This window comes from Gobio gobio (genome assembly GCF_949357685.1).
Source record: "Gobio gobio genome assembly, chromosome: 6".
Classification (NCBI taxonomy): Eukaryota; Metazoa; Chordata; class Actinopteri; order Cypriniformes; family Gobionidae; genus Gobio; species Gobio gobio.
The window spans coordinates 19,420,903-19,445,841 of record NC_137102.1 but is presented as its reverse complement, the minus strand read 5'-3'; the positions used below and the strand labels follow the sequence as shown (position 1 = coordinate 19,445,841).

Genomic DNA, 24,939 nt, shown 5'->3' with positions numbered 1-24,939 from the left:
GTCCGACAGGTGGCGCAATAAGCATAGGATAGCTTCAACTAGAGTCAGAAGTCAACAAAGCTTTGTTAGCATAATTGAATAGTTCAGAAATACATATTTTAAGAAATAAATGAAATAACCAAAATATTTATTTTAAAATAATACAATAAAATAATTGGGATAGTTAATCTAGGTACTGTAATAAATCACTAACTGGAGAAATAATACAATAAAACCCACTAATACAATATAAAATTCAAAGTGTTTTACATATATTGCCAAAGCATCAATGCACACAATAAAACAAAAACATAAACAGATATGTTACTATAAATAACAATAACAACATGGAATAAAATAAACATTCAATATGATTATCATAAAAGAATTTGCCGTCGATTTTGAAGAAGATGATTTTATTGTTTTCAACTGTTATGCAGATGAGGGGGATCGTGAGGTCACGTCGAACACATTCATTGGTCTATAAAGTTGTCAATCATGCACCACGGGTTCCCGCCCACAGTTCATGATCTGGCTGTGGCAGGGTCGGTTGAAGCGGATGGGGTCAGAGGCGGGCTACACGTTGACAGCTGGAGCATAAGGAAACATCGCAGTCAAGCTGGCAGACGCGTTTATCTTCAGCGCAAGACATGTTCGCGAAAGGTAAAGGGACCGCGGTGCCATCGGACGGGCAAGCTCGGGAAAAGTAAGCGCAGCTTTCGCTCTCTCTCTGTCTTTACACGCTCATTTACACGCACAGCTGTTATTATGTCTCCTAAAACAAGTGTCTTGTTCAATATATTCCAGTGATGTTATAGTGGAAGCTGACATTTTTTTCGGTTTTTATGTCTTTCTTTATTCGCAATAAATGTAAGTTTTTATTTTATTTTTTACTTTTATAAGAGCATACTATTTATTTCACGTCTATTTGCAAACGCCCATTGTGATATCGATTAGAGTTTTGGAAATGCAGTAATACTAGATTGAAACAGTTGTTGATGGAAGCAAACGGCAATGATGAATCTCTATGACAAGAATAAGGATGTGTTATTAACCTATAGAAAGAAACCAGGCAGTTTAACTAGATGGCATCTGTGTTACTGTACAGGTTGGCATTATACGTCTACGAATATTTGCTACACGTGGGAGCTCAGAAATCCGCACAGACGTTTTTATCAGAGGTGTGTATGTCGTTCTAATTAAGAGCATGTCATGTTATGCATTCAGTGTGTGTGGTAAAGTCATCTGCTGTCTGTTTTTATTATGTTTAGATAAGATGGGAGAAGAACATAACCCTTGGTGAACCTCCAGGCTTTCTGCACTCTTGGTGGTGGTGTGTATTAACTCCATTCAGTAGTTGATCAAAATATTCTAAACTTTAATATTAGAATAATTGAAAAGAATGGATACCAGACAGTGACATGAAATGATATCTGGCTGCTTGGCTTTGACTTGGTTTGGGGACTATATTAAAAGAATCTGAAGGGAAAACAAGATTTAAATTCGCAAAATGATTATGATTTATTAAGCAGAATATTAAGCAGAAAAAGTAAGTTCATCTCAACAGATAGCCCATAGTCTTAATACATGTTGCCTTGTTAATGTTATGATCAGTAAGTGTAACCATTGTGACACTGCAATATCTTCTCGTTACAAACAATGCTGTCATTACGCAGTGTGTTTTGGGACCTGTACTGTGCGGCACCTGAGAGAAGGGACACATGTGATCACTCCAGTGAAGCGAAGGCCTTCCATGACTATGTAAGTGATGCGTGTTTAATTCACCCTTCACTAGCACACTGTGATAGAAGAGATCTGCTGTTTCACAATGAGATAAAACCACTGAAATGTACCTCTGTGTTGTAAAGCCGAGTATTGATTGCAACTTATTTATTATTTTAGTTCTGGGTCAGCTTTGTTTATCCTCATCTATTAAATGTTAAAATGGTATTGAATATCATTTTCCAGATTTGCACACTTGATTTGAATTTGATTGCACATTTCGTGCATGACTTTGTGCGTGAGCTTGTGAATATGAAAGACTTCACATTATATGCATATTCTTGGGGATTAGGGGATCGGGATACTATCGGGTGCATGATGTTGAATGAATATGGCTTGAATGTCAGAATATTGATAGTATTATATAACAGTGGTGTACATTGAGTGTTTGTGTGTACATGCTACCAATAGTCACTGCCCTAGAATGGGAATGTAAAAGTGCTTATGAAGCACTTGTAAAATTAGACTTCCACCATGTTGAAACCAGGAATGATGCAGTGAAGTAACGAGTGATAACATCTCTATCATGTAAATCTTGAATGATTGCGCTAACCATCCGTGACCCTGACAAAGATGTTTTGTTAATCGCTTGGCTTGTGTTTCAGTGGTGTCGTGCAGTGTAGCCTCACTCACCATAAAATGTCATTGATCCAAAATTCTGCACATACTTAAAAAATGGACATGAAATATGTGACCCTGGACCACAAAACCAGTTAAAAGGTTAAACATGTTTTTTTTTTATTTTTTATATTTGGCCGATACAACTATTTGAAAATCTGGAATCTGAGGGTGCAAAAAAATATTGAGAAAATTGCTTTTAAAGTTGTCCAAATGAAGTCCATAGCAATTCATATTACTTCTACTAATACATTTTTATATATTTACGGTAGGAAGTTTACAAAATATATGCATGGAACATGATCTTTACTTAATATCCTAATGATTTTTGGCATAAAAGGAAAAATCGATAATTTTGACCCATACAATGTATTGTTGGCTATTGCCACAAATATACCCGTATGACTGGTTTTGTGGTCCAGGGTCACATATGTCCTGATTGTCCTGATTTAGTTTCTCATTTAGACAATTTGCTTATTGCGTCATGCCTGGTTACTGTAGGTGTTACAGGTGAACCAGAGTCCACAAAATGTGTCTGAACACCCCTGGCCTGAAAATAAGTCCCATTCTTAATTTGAAAGCTGGACATTTGCTTCTTCAACTTGTGATGTTTGATGGAATGCTTACAGTTAAATCCCTATGACATCTTATTAGACATTTAATGCTCTTTGTTTAGGTAATTGTCATTGTCCTCCATCCGGGGTCTTTTAGGTTACTTTGATGCATTTATCACAATGGCTTTGGGTTAGAATGAATGGAAAAACTTCTGTTATTTGAAACAGAAACCAGTCTTACACAAATCTCCACAAATCCTAGAGTTTTAAAATGCTGTAGATGTTCTTAGGCTGGATTAAGTTGAGTAAGCTGTGAGGATTTATTTTGTAGTTGTGGAGCTTGGGTCCCTTCCACAACTCTCTATCAGGTTGCATAACTTTAACTCTTGTGCAATTGGAATAGAATTATAATTCAATGTAGGAAACACTTAAAAATACTACAATTGTTCAAAACTTTGGTTAGTAATTTCTTTTGGAAGAAATTAATACTTTTATTCAGCAAGGATGCATTCAATTGATCAAAAGTGACCTTAAATTGGCTACATTTTAAATTCAATATTTTAATTTCTATTGAAAGAAATGCTGTTTTCTATCACAGTTTCCACAAAAATATCAAGCAGCACAACTGTTTTCAACTAGCCTGATGTCGTCATACTCCGATTCTAGTCAGAATATAAGTCTGATACTGCTCCATTGGGCTGTGGTTATGGGGCGCGTTTCAACCGAACCAGGAAATAAAATGCCTCTGCACTCAATTGGATAGACCTACAACCAATCAGAGCAACGGAGTTAGTGACGTGTTGAACGACGCATAGTTGTCAACAGAAGTCAAGTGCACGTACACTGGAAGAAGTAGAAGAAGAAGATGAGTGTAAACAATCTTTGCCGGTGTTGTAAAAATAATTTAAGGATACACGGAGTACTTACCAACACGATCATCATTTTTGAGAGAAATAGTGAGGGTGAATGCATACACGAAAAAGTTCTTCGTTTAGGATTAGAACAAATTCAACCCAAGCGCTTTTTGGTGACGTGGATGGTTACGTTACTGTTGATCATCTGTCCATCATCGTATAAAGCCCGCCCTGACAATTTGATTGGTCCGAACAGCTCTGGTTCGAGCATAGTTGCTCCACAATGGATCAAGTCCAGACCGAACTTCCCGACCTCAAATGTTGTGGGCGGGGCTAATTTCGGCTGGCATCCAGGCTAGTTTTCAACATTGATTATAATAAATGTCACATAAATCATGTGACACTGCCATCACGGGAGTAAATACATTTTTTTAAATGAATTCAAACAGTCAGTTGAATCATATTTTACAATATTACTGTTTTTATTTTTGATGAAATACATGCAGCCTAAATTTTAGAATAAACATTAGAATACATTTTCTTTCAAAAACATTAAAAAAATCTTATCAACCTCTGCCTTTTGAACAGTAGTGTACCTCAGTCTGTATCTAAGTGTTTATGTTACTTTTTCAGGGTTATTTACTGCAAGATGTGCAGTATAATGTGGAAGGTCTTTATCTGTCATTGTACATTGTAAAATATGGCAGGTAATCCTCATGGGACCACCTGGTCCTTTAAAACCTGAAATGGTTGTCGATTGTGTTGGGATGGGGGAGGGGAGCTTACAAGATCTGATAATGGTGAGGTCTCCTCTTGCTTTTTAGCTTTTAACCCTGACACAGCAGGAAAGTGTGGCGCACCCGCCCCACCGCCCTTCAGGGCAAAAATAATAAAAACTGCCAAGAACTAGGCTCAAAACACAAACCAAACATTTCTACTTCAGTAGAAGTGCATGATATCAAAACATTTCTACTTCAGTAGAAGTGCATGATGTCAAAACACTTCTACTTCAGTGCATGATTCAATAATTTGAAATGGATGGCAATTAACTGGTATAAGTTTCCCGGTCATATGTTGTTGTTGTATTCCAGGAATGTAGCGGACAGTCAAGGAAGGTTCTTTGGTTTGTCACACCTGACAGATTTTTTGTGAGTGAGCAAGCTAAATGTTGGTTGGAGCAACAGCTGAATGCAAAGGAGTTTGTTGGGAATCATTGATTTGACTGTCAAATCTTCTCACTGCTCAATTTTCCTCACACATTTGAAGGTGGTCTGGTAATCAGCATTCACTAGTTGGCCATTGAAAGTGTGAGAAGACCCTCCCCTGTGTATTCTGTAATGATATTAACATGGATTGATTGCTTTGATCAATCAGAGGTGGACAGAATCCAATGCAAGGTCACACTTATGATCTCAGTCCACATGTTTGTTTTTTAACTTGATGGGGTCATTCCATTGAATTCTATAGTTTTTTTTATACTGAGCTAATAATGAATTTGTTTTTTTTTTACCCTAAATCAATACCTTAACTTTTAAACGCAACCCTCACTTGACTTTTTTTCTAGGGGTGCTCAATGAATCTGTTAAATATGATAATTAATTGTGCAGCTGATTTCATTTTCATTCACACTTGGTTCACATGGGTAGGGCACTTTGTACTGTGTGTGTATGACCATGTTCAGACGACACCACCGAAGATAATTTTTGACCCAGGTAAAAACCCTGACATTGAAATCAATAATTATTCAGATGCCAGATATAGAAGATATAGAATTTTTCACTAGTGGGTGGGGTGCAGGACACTATAGTTAATTTATGTAAGTGAGGATAGCAAAATAAAGTGAACTATGACATATTATACCCAAAAATTCTTCATACAGTGGACTACCAGTAAAATTGATAAATATTTGGGACCAAAGTTATTCAGACACTTTGACCTGACCATGTTTTGCTTAAGTGTATTTCTTTAATTGCTAATGCGACCTTTTACACCACAAACTGAACAAAATGAAGCATTGCTTGGTCCTTGGTTGACCTAAATTGGCATTATCTAATTGTGTACTTAAATTTAACAGCTGACAGCTGATTGGTTGATTGTAATCCATTACATTCCTTTCTATAAAAGTTATCTGACATTTATCAAGATTAATTTGTTCTGACAGTTTAACTGTGTTTAAGTTTAATATTTTATTACCATTTTCTAAACTATGGCAAATAAACTATGATAATGTGAGAATGTTTAAGGTCTCTGAATAAACTTTGGTTTGACTGTATATTTAAACAGAAAACCCTTATTTTACATTGTAATAATATTTACAGTATTACTGTTTTTACTGTATTTTACATGCAGCTTTGGTGAGCATTACAGGTTTCTTTCAGAAACATAAAAAAAAAATCATACCTGCCCCAAGCTTTTGATTGGTAGTCTAGGTAAAACCTGACCCACACACACAACCTCCCCCTTCTCTCCTTTCTCTGTCTGTTTATTTTTTACTGTGACATCAGGGATGTACAATGGCTGTAAAAAAAAAACACTTTCTTGTTTAAATCAGCCTGTCAGGACTGGTCTGTCTAGACACTCCAAGCGTGGGACACACCGATCTTCATTAATCGTTGTTGTAGGGCTCCAGATTAGTTCTTGTATTTCACAATACTTGTTTCCACACCATCAACACCATCAAGGTCTTTGAAACCGTGGAAATGTTTGCAACCCTTTTTTATGTACAGTTACTCAAAGGTTTGCACCACTGTCTGCGTTTACAGCCCAGGGAGCAGCAGGGGACTGGAGAATACAGGAAGGAAGTGAACGACAGAGAGAGAAGGAGTGCAGGCAAGGGAGGGGTTCTGGGTCAGGCCTTGGCTCAATCCTCGTCTTTTTTCCTGTGCTGCAGATAAACAAAACAAAATGAGGGCCAGGAAAAAAAATTCAGGAGCCGGCATTTGTGTTTTCATATGAGTTCGGGGCCTGCAGCACGTATCTCTCTCTTTGTGTGTGTGTGTGTGTGTTTAAGGGAGAGGGTGGGTTAATTAGTTTGCTCGCTGATAAGAAAGCCCCTGTTCTTGGCTAGGTTGTGTGGACACGCTGCAACAGGAGTGGTTATGAATGTGGCTCTCCACTTCTCAGCTATTCCAGGAATTTCCTTCTTTCTCTCTATCTTTCTTTCTCTCTCTCTTTTTGCCTGACTGTTGTCTTGCCGGCTAGGTTGAGTAGGGGGTATGTCTTTTAGAGGGTTGGAATGTAGTGCTGTGTTCTTTAGGCCAGGCTTAAGACCAGCAGTCGCTGATCTGCCTGAATTCCTCATGATATTGTGGAGCTCTGGGTGAAAATTTGTGCCTCCGTTCAGCAAGAAAATACATTCTTGATGTTATTTGGGATAGTCCGTAAAATAAAAAAATAGAATTCTGTTAACAAGCTAGTCTATCTATTTACACCAAGTGCCAATAGAGGCTATTTACACTAACTCCGCCCATCATTGTCTGAAAACCCATCTAATAACAAGATCAGGTAGCGTCAGCTTTTGACGTGGCCAACCCGAGTTTGAATCTCATTTTTTTACAAACTCATTCTTCTCCCTTTTCCTATCGCACATAGAGAGGCGTATATTTTAAATAATGACATTTTGGACATGTAGCCTACACTTTTCACCTACTATAAAGCATATTCACTTGTTTTTTTCCCTGAATGAATGTTTTTTTCAGTGAATTCACTCCTTAAGAGTCACTTGTGGAAATTGCAGTAAATTACAAGAGACAACTTCTCACGTTAAGCACACAAGTGCATGTGTCGTTTATTTTTTATGAAGCAGAAAACTCTCAACCAAAATGGTGCTGACAAGTGTTCCACGTCAACTGGTGTTCAGAACATTTAAAGGGATGCGATCCCTGAACAGTCATGAAGAAATACGCTAAGAACAAAGTGCTGCATTTATAATCAATAGTGTATAGAACTACGTTTAACAACAAAGGTGAATTATGTATGTCAAATTCACTACACACTCGTCCCCACCTACTGGCGCAAAGATGTAACGTGCAGAAAGAGTCAAAAATCCCCACCACTAAATGCACAGACCAGACTGACAGTCTGTCACAAACACAGACAAAAGTGTGATACAAACAGTGAAAAGCCTGTTGGACTGTATGTACTCTTGAAACGCTGTTCGTCCAATCAGATTTGAGGACTAGAACTAACTGTTGTATAAATCTGTCTATCACTACTTTCAGCAATCAATAAGGGTATAGTTCTATTTCCTTTCGCTCCAGACCGCCAGAAGCAGTGCTAAAAGCACTAGCGGAAAACCCCTCGCACTCGTGCTTTACCGCGAATCGAATAACAAAGTTGTCACCTCATGACTTATGATGTGTCTTCAGCTATAATTACCCCTTAACACGTTAACTCGATCTCTTTCTCTTTCTATTTCTTGCTTGATTGAATCGAATGTGACGGTATTTTGTGCAGCTTGCTGCCAAAGAGTTCTTGAGGACATATATGCAAGCTGTTTAATCATTGATTACATTGCTTCAGTTTACAGATGTTTTACGAGCTGGACGTGATCCCTGTGCACGGTGATCGCGAGTTATATTTTATAAGCAATGATTTGGAAGGGCTTTAATATTCTGGGGGCCTGCAAGTTTGAAAACCTCAGTGGAGATATGGACTCGGAAGCCCTGGCTGGCTTGGCTTGAGAGCGTGTGTAAGTTCATTGTTGTGTGAATATCACTAACGAATGACAGATTTATCGTAATTTTGGATTTAAGGTGAGTATTTGATTCGTCATGGATACACTTACGTATGTGCTCTTCGTGCCCTATGGATATCATGGATGGGCATCACCAGTGCCCTGCGTGTCTTGGTATGGAGCATCTTAAAAAGACCCATGCGCGGAATGCCTTATAATGCTGCTCGCTGTGCGTCAAGCCTGTTTGTTACTTTCTGTCAGTATTACTGCCGTCGATCGTAAGCATAAGCAAGTATCTCAAGATGAAAAAAAGAATCAGATTAAATCTTTTGATTTAGAACGCAAGGTTAACCAGCTGTCTTCTGTGGTAGAATTATTACTGCCTCTCTTGGCTAAAGCCCAACCTAATATGGAGATACAAGAGAAGCCTCTCCCTGAATCAGGTATCACATCGTTGCCAACAATGCATATGGGACAGGAGTTAGATGTGATGTCAGTGGCTGCCTCTGACTTGCTTTTTGAAGTTACTCCAGTGATGCCAGGTGCTGAGGAAAATTAGCCTACAGATCAATCGCATCACTCTGGCATTGAGACAGTGTCTGAGAAATCAGGTGGGTCATCTTCAGTCAGTGCATCACTGGAAGGAACATTAAAAGCAATGCTCACCCACATTAATCTGGATCCCTCCCAAACAGTAGCGGACTCTGAGAATGTTTTTTCTACGTTGTGCACAGAGAACATTCTTTACAGTGCCTGAGTGCAAACTGCAATTACTGTTTTGGTGTCTGCGTTACAAAACTCATCAAAGGCTACACGCCCGGATCAGTTAGCCTGTACACTGGCTGTGATGCAGGACCCAGAAGCAGTGGGATTTGATTGCATGCCACCTATAGAATCTAGTGTGGCAGCACTGATGAGGCACTTCGGGAAAAATTTCCCCAATGTCTAGTACAGATGCATTGATGAGCTACTTACTTGTGCATACAATTCTACAGCAAGCCTTGGCCGTGTTTCTAATTTTGTTGCATATGGTTGTGGCCTAACACTCATCTGACCCATTAATGATGGAACTAACTGAACTTGCATTACAAGCCATGGGTGTTGTCCCCAATCACTACAAGCCATGGGTGTTGTCCCCAATAACTATGGCACAGCTTACAAGCTCAATGGCAGGTTTGGTTGGCCCAATCCTCCTTGCCAGAGATATGTCGGAATAATTTGTGACCACTGCCCTGCCGTTGGTACCTGAGGATCCAGGCTTAGGATTATGATCCAGGCCCCCTTCAACAGCCTCTGGTGTCTGTTTATCACAATGTTTGTATACGACCTACGTATAGGCCTTCTCAGCCTTTCCTGCATCAGAATCCAAAAGCTCACCCACCTTCCAGTCATGGTGGGACGCAGCTGCATGGATGAGCCCCCGCCCCAACAGCATTTCCTGCATCGGAATCCACAAGCTCATCCACCTTCCAGTCATGGTGGGACGCAGCTGCATGGACGAGCCCCCTCCCCAACAAACCCCCCCCCCACAGAAAAGCGTTCACTGGACCGTTGACACAGTCAATGTGTATCAATGTCGACAGTGGCCTGTTTCACAGAAAGTCACCTGGATCATTGGAGACGTGCGTGCGTGCGTGTTGCCGGTACCACTGTGGTGGTAAAAAACTGCCACCGTCACATCCCTATTCCCACCACTGATTTGGAGGACTCTGTGTTGAGTGTGCTACTGCGGCTACTGTCTGGGCAATGGTTTCAGATTTTTTTTTTTCTCTATTGATTAATCTGCCTGCCCGGACGTTTCGCAAGGATATTCCTCGTGACTGCATAGTTATTTATCTTTTGCTAGTGCTTTCAGCACTGTATCTGGCTGTCTGGAGCGAAAAGAAATCGAACCACAGTTACGTTCGTAACCAGCATTTCCTATGACTATGAGTGGAAGACCGCCAGAGTCTCTGGTCAATGCATCACGAGACTGTTCTAAGGATCGAGTTGATGTGTTAAGGGGTTACTATAGATGAAGACACGTCATGATGAGGTGACAACTTTGTTATACGATTCTAGGTCAAGTTTGACAGGTTTTCCACTAGTGCTTACAGCACTGCCTCTGGAGGTCTTCCACTTAGTCATAGAACCACAGTTACGTTCGTAACCAGCGTTCTCTGACACGTTCTTTTGTTTACATTAATTCCACACAATTCTACAGATTTACACGCACAATCATCACAAAGCTTATGAAAATGTCTGCAGGTTCTGTGTGGACAAACTCCTAATTAGCATGACATGTAAAGCGTTTCTGCCCATTCACCTCCCTCCATCGTCTCATGTAGTTGTAGTTGAATGTAGTTGTTTGGAGAGGATATGGTTGCCATAACAACAGCCCAGGTGGCAGGTGACTTGGGTGGTCTGCCTCGAGTGAACACACTGTGCCTGTGTCTGCCTGCGTCTGACTGCTGACGCTCCCCTCCCCCTACTCCGAACAGGCACTGCGTCTCAACAGATACCTTTATGAATATAACTGTAAAAACAGTTTTTCAGCTTCTTCTGTTTAACTGCTCCGGGCAAAGCCCTAAACTAACCTGGGGTCTTTTACATATTGTTTGTTTGGGAATCTCCACATAGACATAATCCACCTGTATTGTCAGTTCTCTGTGTTCAGCCTAAGGGAAGGTGCCATATATTACAGACATTTGACAGTACTGTCTGCGTTTGCTTTATGATTATTAATGAAGCTCTAATGTGGAAAAATCACATATAATAACACTTTGTGGCGGCACTGGCTCAGTGGTTCATGTAGATTTTCTACAAACCGGAAGGTTGGTGGTTCAATCCCCGGTTCCACCGGTCCATGAGCAAACCCCAGCTGCTCCCGACGAGCTGGATGGCGCCTTGCATGGCTGACACCACCATCGGTGTATGAATGGGTGAATGTGAGGCAAGATGTAAAGCGCTTTGGATGGCCATGGGTCTGTTGAAAGCACTATATAAATGCAGTCCATTTACCATTTACCTTTTTGTGTATATGAAAACCAACCAAGTTTTACTAGCATTACTTTTACCATTCAATGTCTTTTGTCTTGTTTTCCAGTGAACACCCCTTAAAAACATGGAAACTTTGCCAGCAAATCCAAAATGAATTTTTAATATTTAAATAAAAAAATATTAAGAACCAAGACGCACAACAAAATGACTAAAAATTTAACTAAAATGAAAACGGAAAATATACAAATGAAAACTGATTCCAAATATTAATAAAAACTATAATAGTATCTCAGTGAAACTAAAATAACACATATTAAGTCAATTTTTTTATTTTTGTGAGTGGCGTTTGCTGGGTGGTTGCTACATGGCCTAAGTCTCTATGATATTGGACATTTTAAGGGCCGGTTCACTCAGAGCACATTTTTCCATTTCACTGCGCTACTTTTCCATTGTCTTTCTATGTAAACATGCGCTAGATGGACGTGTTTGACCATCGCGCTCACATCTTACATCTTTTGCAGCGTCTTGCTCATGACACGGCGTTCTAAAAACGCAGTGCTCAGGTAAAAAAAGAAGTTTAGCTCGACACCTTTTTATTTGTATTTTTACCTATTCCACTTGCACGTCTCTGTTTTTCAAAGCAAAAACACATTGTGTGAATGGTCCTTTGTGCAGATCATTTCCTCTATTTTTACATTTAGTACATTCTAATTCTCTAATAATTTAGTCTAATTCTCACTTAAAGTCAATAATTGATCATTTGTTCATATTTGATGATGATAATTGAATAAAATATCTTGCATATATGCATATTTTCATTATTATTATTATTATTATTTAACATGTTTATTATTATTATTTAACATTTTAATATTCATGTTATTTAAATATTTGATGTTTTTCAATTATCAGAAAGGATGAATTTGGAAATAATTAGTAAAAATTATTTTTGACTTTATGGTATCGGACAGAATTTTAATATCAGTGCATCCTTCATTTTTCTCATCCACCATACATGAGTCCTTATAATGTATCTTGAATATAAATTTGTTGGGTGCACCTGCTAAAACACACCTTTGCATTCATTTTGTGGTTCAGTAAACTGGCGGCTGTTTGTTTACATGAACAACGATTCAGTCGTAGCACTTCCTCTTAGAGCCCCTTGTTTTGCGTCTTGTGGCTTAATTGCCAGTAATGGCGCTTTTATCAGGGAGGTCAATTGGACAAGGGCATCAGAGAGCCCATAAACTGCTCTCCCTGGCTAATTACCCCATCCTCTAGAGCTCTTTAGAGTCTCTCTGCCTATCAAACGATTGCTCAAAATAGTCTTTAGGTCAAACATTTGTGTATGAACCACAGAACCCTGTCTCTGAATAATTTATTGGGAAGGGAAATGTTTACAAGCTTATCAAAGAAAACATTGAAGTGGATGACTTGAGTATGGATTTGACAGATGAGTTGATGAACCTGGATTGAGTTTTTTCCTAAAGACCTCTTGGCTGCTCACAATAATATTTAGGCCACATTGTTTGTCAGTTACTAATATTGTAAAGGAAGTTGCATCATTGTGGCTAAGCTAAACCCATGGGAGAAGCAGCACAGTGCAGTCGAGGCATCAGTGCAAACCCATGGAGTCCAAAGAGCTTGTGTTTGCCACTTATGTCCTGTTACTGCTACTTGCAGATTCCCTTAGGAATGCAGTATAAAAAGAAGCATGCTTACAGTGGCATCAGAGTCCACATTTCAAGTGTGAATCAAAACCACTGTTAAATCAATTTAAAGGATTAGTTCACTTCAGAATTTAAATTTCTTGATAGTTTACTCACCCCCCCATGTCATCCAAGATGTTCCGGTTTTTCTTCAGTCGAAAAGAAATTAAGGTTTTTGAGGAAATCATTCCAGGATTTTTCTCCATATAGTGAACTTCAACGGGGACCAACGGGTTGAAGATCCAAATTGCAGTTTCAATGCAGCTTCAAAGGGCTCTACACGATCCCAGCCAAGGTATAAGAGTCTTATCTAGCGAAACGATAGGTAATTTTCTGAGAAAAAGAAAAAAAAAATGTCTATACTTATTAAACCACAAATGCTGGTCTTGGCACTAGCATCCACGACTTTACGCATTACGCAGTCACGTTGGAAAGGTCACGAGTGACTTAGGCGGAAGTACCACCCCAGTGTTTAAAAAGCGAACGTGCAAAGACTAAGTCAAACACCCTTTACAAAAAAAGTAAAAGAACGATGTCGGACGATTTTGAAGTTGTAGTTTTTCACCCTACCTTTTAGTAAACAGACAAACATCACGTCACTCAAGACCTTTCCAACATGATTACGTAATGCGCAAAGCCGTGGATTCTAGTGCCAAGACGAGCATTCGTGGTTTATATATATATATATATATATATATATTATTTTTATTTTTTTTAGAAAATGACCGATCGTTTCGCTAGATAAGACCCTTTATTCCTCGTCTGGGATTATGTAGAGCCCTTTGAAGCTGCATTGAAACTGCAATATGGACCTTCAACCCGTTGGACCCTGTTGAAGTTCACTATATGGAGAAAAATTCTGGCAGGTTTTCCCTTAAAAAACCTTAATTTCTTTTCGACTGAAGAAAGAAAGACATTAACATCTTGGAAGTGAACTAATCCTTTAAATGCTATAAGAGAATTTCAGAATTTAGGCATCACAACATTATAATACAGTATGTAAAATGGATTCATTTTGAAATTTGTAAAAACTGCATTTAACTGTTATTAACTAATAGTTTGAGATCAACGTGAAGGTAAATGAAAATGCACAATTATATTCAACATCGTTGTATATTGATAAATAAAGAATATACAAATGAAATGTCTGCCGATAAGCAATATGCAGTAGTAAACTGATTACTTTGCATGATAAAGAATGAAAATATCATAATATATTAACTCTCATGTTGTTCTGAACCTATGACTTTCTTTCTTCTTCTGAGAACAACAGAATAGAATATCCTTGCCACCCATTTAAAATTAAATGAAAAGAGTTTTTCATCTATTCATGGCATCCAACGGTTTGTTGAGACGTTTTCCTACTGCAGCGATTTATTAAATTAATCATCTGTCAGACTGACACCCAGGAGCGAGTAACAATCCATGAAAAATCAGCAGAAAAATACTGTCCTTTATCTTTCCACTTCTGCATAATAACAGGAACATTTCTCACTGCAGGAGATCTGATGTCCAACAGTGATTGTGTAGAAATGGAGCAGTGTTTTAATGGCTGTAGTGGTGGTAATTTAACTTCTCTGAGAGGGTTTCACTATGCTGACTGTACCACATTGAGCACAGCACAATAACACCGAAATTAAGCTAACATAAACCAGCAAAACTAGTATGAGTAGTATGGTATTTGCTATTCCAATCATAGCCAGGAGGACATTGAGGGGGTTGAGTGGTTGAGCAGATGCCCTTTTCACTGAGAGGATTGTGGGTGGAGAAGGACTGAGAAAGACAAGCTACAGGAGATGGCAGCAGATGGAGAGAGCGTCTTGCCTGAAGTCGACTGCTCCCTGATGCCGTACACCAGCCCTGACTCCCTAAGGAACAGCTGTCAATAGCCATTAAACTGCAAGCCTATCGGCTTTCAGTATTACAGTGGCCTGATGGAGTCGTTCTTGACCGTAATGGTCTTGATGCTCATTGGCAAAAATCACAGATCTATTTGTTGATTCTGTCTGAATAGCTCGAAAATTGCTGAGATGATACGTTATTAGCAGTTTGGATGCTGTTCTTTAGATCGGAGGCAGAGATCTATACAGCTTACAGTATCATATATCACAGCTCTATAGATCTGGTCTTTTATGGTCCCTTTATGTCCTAAAGTAACCTCCCCTTTTAGGACTCTTGCATCACAAAAATCTCTGTGATTGTGTGTCTGGTAATCATTAATGAATCTCCAGGGGAACCGCTAACATCAGACAGGAGGTGTTGCCCCAGGCTGTGGTCAGGACTGACTTTACCTTCTCTCATTCTTCTCTCCCTCCCTTCCCTCCCCCTGTTATTTATCTAGATGAAACAACAGAGCTGTACAGCAGCAGTTATTGTTCGGGAAATGCCAACTGGTTCAAATTTCCCAATAATTAGCAATTACATAAAATAAGTAAATATATATAGTTTATTATATTTTCTTATATATTTTTGTTATTATATATTAATATTATATATAAAAAATATTAATAATATAAAAGATTTGAATTTATTGATATATTATTTAATATAAAATACTTTATTTATAAATAATATAATTATTAATAAATATACAGTATACTACTTTTTTATTTTAAGGTTTTATCAATTTATTACTCATTATAATTTATTATTATTATAAATGTAAAACTATATATTAATTATAATAATTACTTTTAGTTAAAATGTATAACTTAACTTCAGTAATGATCAGGGTTATTATAGTTAACTAAAACTGAAACCATAAAAAAATGTTAATTGAAATTATAATAATATATAAACATTAATTGAAATAAATTATAAAAACTTCAAATAAATTTAAAATGAGAAATTTAGCCTTGTCAACTAGTAGTAAAATAAGTTTAACTCGATGTACTAAAATAACTAAAAAAAGAATAAAAACTATATAGACCTTAAAAAATATTAAGAACCAAGACACACAACAAAATGACAAAAAATGTAACTAAAATGAAAACGGATAATATATACGAATGAAAACTGATTCCAAATATTAATAAAAACTATAATAGTATCTCCGTGATACTAAAATAAAAACATAAAAATAAAATAAAATAAAAAAAATAAAATAAAAAAAATAAATAAATAAAAACCTTAGGTACATAAAACTGTTCTTGCTCATTTCCAGTCAGAAAGATAATGACTTTCTCTGATGGATTCAGTTAATTCAGGGAAGGATTCGTTTGATTTTTCTTTCACTCTTCTGTCAGTATTTGATAATCATTCATTTAACCCCTGGGCTCTTGGATCTTATCTGGGTCTTATGAGGTCAGACGTATGGATGGCGTCAGATTAAGGGGCTTTGCTACCAGGCAGATGGTACTGCTCTCCTTGCTCTGTGTAGACAGACGAGCGTGATGCGTCTCTTCGGAGCTAGCCAGCACTCCATGTGGAACGTAAACGTGTGAATAAGCAAGCCAGTAACACCTGTCCACCAAGTGACAGTCAGTAGGAGCACACTGAGTGTGTTTTGACTGTTAAATGGGTGCTGTATGATAAATTGGATGCAAAGTAGCCATCTACTCGATTTCATTCTGTAACTAGAGTGAGATATAATAGTTTCATACTTTGAATGCGTTCTGTGCAAAACAATGTCGTCTACCATCTGTGTGGTGTTACTCTTGCTGCTTAACAGCATGAATCGGTATCACGGTCCAGTGTCCAGTATATTAAAGGTGTTTTTATATAGGAAGTGACCTACTGTATAAACTGTGTTGTTTTTAAGAAACAGTGCCACCAATATTCAGTTTTGTTGTCAACAAATAGTTTTTTTTCATTGAGTAATTATTTAAACTATTACCTCAATCCTACAATTGTGCTTACATCCTTGCACTTATTTACAACCCCAAATCAGAAAAAGTTGGGACAGTATGGAAAACGCAAAAAAAAAAAAAAAAAAAAAGTGATTTCTAAATTTACTTTGACTTGTATTTCATTGCAGACAATATGAACAAAAATATTTCATGTTTTGTCTGGTCAACTTCATGTCATTTGTAAATATGCATCCTTTCCTGTCATTCAGACCTGCAACACATTTAAAAAAAAGTTGGGACAGTAAAGCATTTACCACTTTGTAATGTTGCCATTCCTTTTCACAACACTTAAAAGACGTTTAGGGACTGAAGACACCAAGTGATGAAGTGTTTCAGGAGTAATTTTGTCCCATTCTTCCTGCAAACAAGTCTTCAGGTGGGCAACAGTACGGGGTCTTCGTTGTCGCAAAACATTCTCTATTGGAGACAGGTCGGGACTGCAGGCAGGCCAGTCAAGTACCCGTACCCTCTTCCTCCGCAGCCAGGACTTTGTAATGTGGGCAGAATGTGATTTTGCATTGTGTTGTTGAAATATGCATGGACGTCCCTGGAAAAGATGTCTTCTTGAAGGCAGCATATTATGCTCCAAAATCTCTATGTACTTTTCAGCATTAATGGTGCCTTCACAGAAGTGCAAGTTACCTTTGCCAAGGGCACTGACACAACCCCATACCATGACAGACCCTGGCTTTTGGACTTGTTGCTGGTAACAGTCTGGATGATCCTTTTCTTCTTTGGTCCGGAGCACACGGCGTCCATTCCTCCCAAACAATACCTCAAATACTGATTCATCTGACCACAGTACACGTTTCCACTGTGTGATGGTCCATCCCAGATGCCTCCGAGTCCAGAGAAGTCGACGGCGCTTCTGGACACTGTTAACATAGGGCTTCCTTTTGGCACAGTACAGCTTTAACTGGCATTTGTGGATGTAACTACGTATTGTGGTACTTGACAAAGTTTTGCCAAAGTAGTCCTGAGCCCATGTGGTGATATCGCTTATAGATGAATGACGATTCTTGATGCAGTGCCGCCTGAGGGATCGGAGATCACGGTTGTTCAGCTTAGGCTTGCGCCCTTGTCCTTTACGCACTGAAATTCCTCCAGATTCCTTGAATCTTTTAATTATGTTATGCACTGTTGAATGTGAAATATCCAAATCTCTTCCTATCTTTCTTTGAGGAACATTGTTTTTAAACATTTCAATAATTTTCTCACGTATTTGTTGGCAAACTGGCGATCCTCGATAATGATAACAAAGACATAGCTTGATGATGCAATGATGGAGCATGGTGTGTCCACCTCCACAGCTTTTTTTGCTTTATGGGTTTTAGTCTTTGGCGAAAGAACCCACAGCAAACGATAATGAATAATAGTGGTTCATCACGAATGTGCAAAACAAACAACTGTGGCTTGCTAGATGCTACCAGAGTTTGTTGGCTTTGATGCTACAGCTACTACCTCTGCATTTTTCCTGGAAGCGCTGGAAGAGTTTTTTTTTTTAATGGTTTCTACCGACAGTTGAGGGTAAGGCGGTCATTGACAGGCGATGCAACGACATCGTCTATGTCACTGGCAGATTTCTCTGGATTTAACTGGTCTCAATTTTGATTTCAGTGTGACTTTAGGTGCTTCACTCAAATGCACACTGATCATAGATTGGCCCTTTCCAGGTTTGAAGCTGCAACATTATTCGGTTAAACCATTCCTTTACCCAACTTTGCAGTAGGGGTTGCAAAGACTAGTCAACTTTAATTCTCTGCCATGACGCTTTAAGCTTAACATCGACTAGTCACTGGTCATGGCCTATTTGGTGTTTACATGTACATTTATAATGGGATTTTGGCAATATTGCGATTTAAACTTTACCTCATGTAAACGCAATAATTCAATCAAACTAATTTGATTTAAGCACATAATTGTAGTAACCATAATCGCATTAAACTGTACGCCAATTTTAATCGCAATGAACAGGCATGTAAACCCATAAATCGCATTATTACCTCTCTGACCAAAGTGTGCATGGATGTACACGGATGCCGTGTGTTGTTCACACAACTTCATGAATGAACTCCATGACCTTTATATTGAAGTGTTCTCTTCTCCAAATCGCTATACTCTATCAACACAACTCGCTGCTCCGTATCTTCATCCAGACGGCGTGAAGAACGCGACAACAGCGTAGGCAATCCCAGCATTGCAATTGTTCATCACGACACCGAATAATATCCAGTATGCTCATAAAAATGCATTTTGAATTTGATGTGAGTAGATTAAAACATTGGCTTGTAACATGAGTACTGTATGCCTATCTGGTGTGGTATAACCATACTTGTTAGAGAATAAGAATAATGAAATTTGCATGTAAACTGGATTGAAGAGTTCTGCTCGTCATGTAAACATCTTACTGCAATTATGACCTTACACTGATTATTAGAAATAATCGCATTATTGGTGCACATGTAAATTTAGTCATTGTTGGAAACATTTGGGATAATGTTGCTGGGGTAACAGCTTAAGACCCAGGACCAGTAGTGAAAAATGTAGACCAAGAGTCAGGAGTGCAATTAATTAAAGAGAAATTTACTGAAGAATAGTTTGCAGTTTTATCAGCACAAGCCAGCTTCAAGTCTCACAAGGAGTTCGTAGGCCGCGCTCCCTCTAACAGTCTCCCCGCCTCCCCCTATCGTACATACAATTTCTGAACAGTTATACTGTTTTCCAGGTCTAACCACGTCATTATTGCCATGTGGAATGATTCTGATTAGCAGAGACAATGCACAGTCACGGTAAATTTCCACACAAGCATAGATAGTCGAGCATATCACTAAACTAGGTACACTAGTTGTCGCCCCATCACTAGAATTAGATCATTGTTGACCTCAGAGGTTGCAGAAAGGCGTCTTCAAGTCTGGTGTCGTTTGCAGAAAAAGCCCATCTTCAATATTGGGCCTGCACAGATCATGCAACGCACACACACAAAAGCTCCCTAGAATCACAGCTCTCCCAAGGTTGGAGTTGGTGAGATCTGGTCCCAACCAGAGAAAGTCCAAAACATACTGATAACATGTGCTTTTCTCTCAGTGAGAGATACAGACAATAGTACAGACCATATTCATCTTGATTCTTTAGGGTTTCAGTAAGGGGAAATATAAAATAAAATAAAATGAAAGACAAATCCATATTTCATCTCTGGAAGCTGGGCTAAATGAGCAGTTGAGTTGGAGGTGTGTGATGCCTCCAAAATCCAAACACACGACAACATGTTCTGAAATCAAGAGTTTTTGCGAAACCTCACACACCACCAGGACAGACCCTCAGTCATCACTCAGAGACTAAATACAAACTTTAGAAATTATAAAGGAAGAAACAACCATTGGGTCCTATTTATTAAACAAAATCATAACTGGAAAGAATCATTAAAATCATAATAATTATATAGGAGGATGAATATTGATTGAGGCTTTTAATTATGAATTATGAATTTAATTAGGATATATACAATTATATTGAAGCGGTAGTGGATTTCAGAATCCACCTTTCAATGTAAGTACACAAGTCAACAAAATATATAACATTGTTCTGGTGTTTTTTGGATATTTTAATGCAAAAATCGTACATATTGTGCCTTTTAATAGTTTATAGTCTTTTTATAGTACACATCACAACCAGGGCACATTATTTACAGTCAATATTTTTGTAAATTTCTGTATTTTTCTTTTTAATTTAAATTATTTAAAAAAAAAATGTATGTATTATGTAATTTTTTATTTTTATTTTACATAACCCATCAAAATGGTAATGAATGAGGACACGATTTAAATAATAATGCATTCTCATTATTTTAAAGATCTTCATCTTCATAAAGTATGCACATAGCATTTTACTGCGTCCAGTCATAAATATTTTCCCAGTTATTAAAAGACTTTTATTTTACCTCCAAGAGTGAAAGGATTTAATTTTTTGGTCAAAATATGCAGCAGCCTCTATTATCAGACTGATCTAATCATTATACATAAACCTGTACTACGAATGGTGAAATAAGAGATTGTGTAAGTGGTATTCCTGGTATTGCGACTGGTATGGGCACATTCCATGTTCACTGAACCTTTACAGTGCTTCTACATCTTATGTATGCTGCCTGTGTTATACAGCATACGAGTGCTGTATCATTAATCCATAGCTATTCTGTGTCATATTTTCAAGGTCACGGAGCCTTCGGGCTTTACCACTTGAGCTCACTCATCTTTTCAAATATCCTACGGACGTGCCAACAAGGCGATCGAGTACCTCTTAGCCTGGGATCAAATGAATATATTAGTTTTCACAATCATCTAGCCAGATGGATCATTTGTGTACTGAGGTCCGAACCAGACCAGGATTTTCATGTAATGGTGGTCGCAGAATATGAAGTGCGGTGTTGTCTGTCTGTGGCGCAGCCAGGCCTGCTGTCTCAAGTGCCATCTAATGTCTGTCGCCTGTGCTCCATCACACCCGTATCAGACGATTTGTTAGACAGAGCATTAGAAGGCAATATTATGACAATCACATCCATGTGAGAATGACTAGAAGCAGGAAACAGAGGACGCTTGGCAGTTGACTGGTGGTTTAATCTGATGGGTGTTGCTGTAGGCGTGTTCTGAGATCCCCACTGGGGCTTGTGATGGACTGATAAGTGAGATTGACTCAGGAAGTCAGTTATCTGCCTCGGGGAGAACAGTGATCAAGACTTGTGCTGCATATCATTTAGTCAAATAACTTGGCTAACTTTTAAATATTCCATTAGGAACTCTTTAAAATCCATTTCTAGACTAAATTTAAATGAGTGATCATGGCGAACTGCACAAATCAATCATTTCATATTTAGTGCCGTTTACTTGGCAGTCAGTGGGAGTTCTTCACTGTCTGTCAGTCTATTTTCATGATCAATGATAATATTGTGTCAACTCTGTGATAGTCAGTCGGAGTCAGATGATCTGCAAAGTAGGGGTTGAACGACTATCGATTTTTAAAAAGTCGATATTTATGTAATTAAATTCAGGTTGATGAGCTATGGCACTGCTCACTATGCTAACCGCTTATTTTTAATTCTACCTGGCAGCGTATCTTTACTAATAGTGATGCAAGCTACTAGGGGTGTGAACCTACACTGGTCTCACGGTTCGATTACGATTATCATGCCATCGATTCGGTTCAATTCGATATCACGATGCATCAAAATGCATTGACGATAGACTGCATTCTCATGTATACAATTTTGTCAGTCAGTTATATGAACTGAACCTTTAATTTTACCTGCTCAAAGAAAACGTGCTTCTTGAATGTATCAAAACAAAACTCAAGTCTGGGCACAGAAGACAACAGGAGCATTTAGAACAAATACTAAAAGCCACTTCATCAGGTGGTCTAAATGCATCTGGTTGTTGAAACCACATATGTAAATTTTACTCCTCGCAACAATGCTATAAAAATGTTTTTACATGTGTGAGTGTTATGGGCTATATGACATGTTATAGCCAGATATGACAGCGGTACTGAAGCACGCATCGCCGCAGACGAGCATCTGCGTATCTCTTCATCAAGCCAGCGTACAAACTACTGAAAGTAAAGTCGTAGGTGCTCAACATAGAATCATATTCATTAAAAGTAAAGAAATGATCTTACCAAAGCGTCATAGCAGAGAATTAAAGTTGACTAGTCTTTGTAACCCCTACTGCAAAGTTGGGTAAAGGAATGGTTTAACCTAATAATGTTGCAGGTTCAAACAGCTGCAGGTTTGTTTTTGAGTGACACACCTAAAGTCACACTGAAGTTAAAATGGACAGTTCTATAGGGTAAACTATCGCAACTTCATGCTCACATCAACCCCAAGTTGCTCTAGGGCAGTGGTTTTTAACATTTTTGACTCCAGGGCCTCCTATTGTTCACAACAGTATGCAAAGACCTTAAGACTTTTCCAGTTGTTCCAGTTTAAAAAAATATATATCTTTACTTTCAGTTTCTATCCAATAAAATATTTTAGACCTGGCAACATCTCAGGTAAAAAAAAATCAACTTGTTCATGGGCAAAAGTTTTGATTCTATTTAGTCTCAGACTCTGACAATATGTGCTAGCATTTTGCTGACACATTGCACACAAAAATGGAAACTGATGGCTGAAATTGGCCGTTACAATCTGATTGGACTACACCAGTTCCAGGTGTCATGCGGGGTGGGAAGGAGCACAGACTCCTTTCAATCAGCTGGGAAGACAACTTTCATGAAAAAGGTATTAGGCTACAACACTGAGCACTTCCAAAGGAGAATAAGTAGCCTGATTTGCAAGATACATTGCATCAAATTTTTATTCATCTATGTCAATAAACAAAACTTATTATTAAACCCATAAGATGCCAGTTAGTGTCTACATATATGTCGTAGACACCATAGTATCATTGGTGGTAAAGAGAAACCCACATGATGAATCAAAGTAGCTTTTTCCACAAGCTGAGGGAAATAATTAAGTAATACTAATATACCATATTGGTATTTCTATATTAGAAACTAATATAGAAACTGCACACAGTGTCATGCACACTAGAAAAACACCATCATGGTAACACGCAAAACATAATGCAATAAACAAGCATTTAACAAAATAAGATGTAACAATCCTAATGTACATAACTGATAATAAAACCGTGGGAAAAAATACACTAAAATGTTTTTGAAATACATTTATTTTATGCTATAGTATAAGTATGCTAAAAAATACATTTACATACAGTATTTAATACATATAAATACCCTGCAATTGTACTTTTGGTATACTAAATTAGTATACTTAAAGTTTGCTAAATTGGAACAACTATTTTTTTTACTTAATGTACTTAAACTACATAATGTAATGTAGTTATCCAGAAATGGTGCTGAGGTCCAACTGAAGATATACATAAGTATATTTGATTGTGCAAATGGAACTATTGCAACTACTTTATGTACACTTTATATATCTTACATTTAAAGACTACTATCCTTACTAATAGTGATATTAAACATGTTAGGCTTAATATTAAGGAATGTGCATTGTGCAATAAAGAAGTACTCAAAATAAAGTTTAATTATAATATTTATACCAGTAAGTCTCAAGTGATATGTCAGTAAATATGTTAATTGATTTGTAGTATACTTAGTATGAAATAATTTCACTAGGGAAATCTAAGAAACATAATTATTCAAATTAAAAGCCCTCAAATGTGAAGTGTCACACAGGGCAATCTCGGAATGCTTTTTTTGCAGTATTTTACCAACATGACATCATGACTTTGCATGAACATACACGCCACTTTCTAAAGCCAAATGGCGTGTTATCTGTACGCATTTTGAGCTATCCGCGTGTATGTCTACGCCGTGTGAATCCGCGTGTATGTGCACGCCGAAAAGAACCATCATCTCCGCGTGTATGTCTATGCCGTGTGATTCCGCGTGAATGTAAATGGATTTATAAACATACTAAATTGTTTTGTTTTTTTAAATGTAAAAATGCAGAATGTTTCTTTTGATGGGTAGGTTTAGGGGCAGGGGCAGGGGCAGGGGCGTTAGGTAGGTTTAGGGGTAGGGCAGTGTAGGGGGATAGAATTAAATGGCGTTGATAAACACGCTAAAAAGCGATTATGTGTCATGATAGCACGCCAAAATGGCATACGAATTGGGTTGTCATACATACGCCATTTCATGAGATCAGTCTGATTTTACTGTAAAATTACACAAAATGTTAGATCTATTACAGTTATTCTTCGTATAGTGTGGGAACTAACTGTGAACCAATTAATTTGTTTTTACTGTCGCATTTTTACAGTTAAAATTACAATCGTTTTAAACCATTTGTTGGTTTAGTTGGGTTGTTCTGCATGGACATCTCTCTTTCTCTGTCAATTGGCAAATGCTTTTTTTTTTAGGCAG

General features: G+C 38.0%; 1 protein-coding gene across 4 annotated transcripts in view; it reads left to right on the top strand.

The window, feature by feature from the left end:
• ssbp3a (single stranded DNA binding protein 3a) overlaps nucleotides 1–24,939 on the top strand; it is a 38,793-nt gene that overhangs the window by 841 nt on the left and 13,013 nt on the right. For 2 of the 4 annotated variants that reach the window (XM_079818559.1, XM_079818558.1), the window contains exons 2-5: nucleotides 420–685; nucleotides 1,088–1,160; nucleotides 1,251–1,312; nucleotides 1,656–1,740. In XM_079818559.1, the coding sequence (XP_079674685.1) occupies nucleotides 630–685; nucleotides 1,088–1,160; nucleotides 1,251–1,312; nucleotides 1,656–1,740 (276 nt within the window). In that variant the 5' untranslated portion in view covers nucleotides 420–629. Of the gene's footprint in view, nucleotides 1–419; nucleotides 686–1,087; nucleotides 1,161–1,250; nucleotides 1,313–1,655; nucleotides 1,741–24,939 lie in introns of those variants that run through there. The other 2 variants (XM_079818556.1, XM_079818557.1) reach the window with 2 other exon arrangements.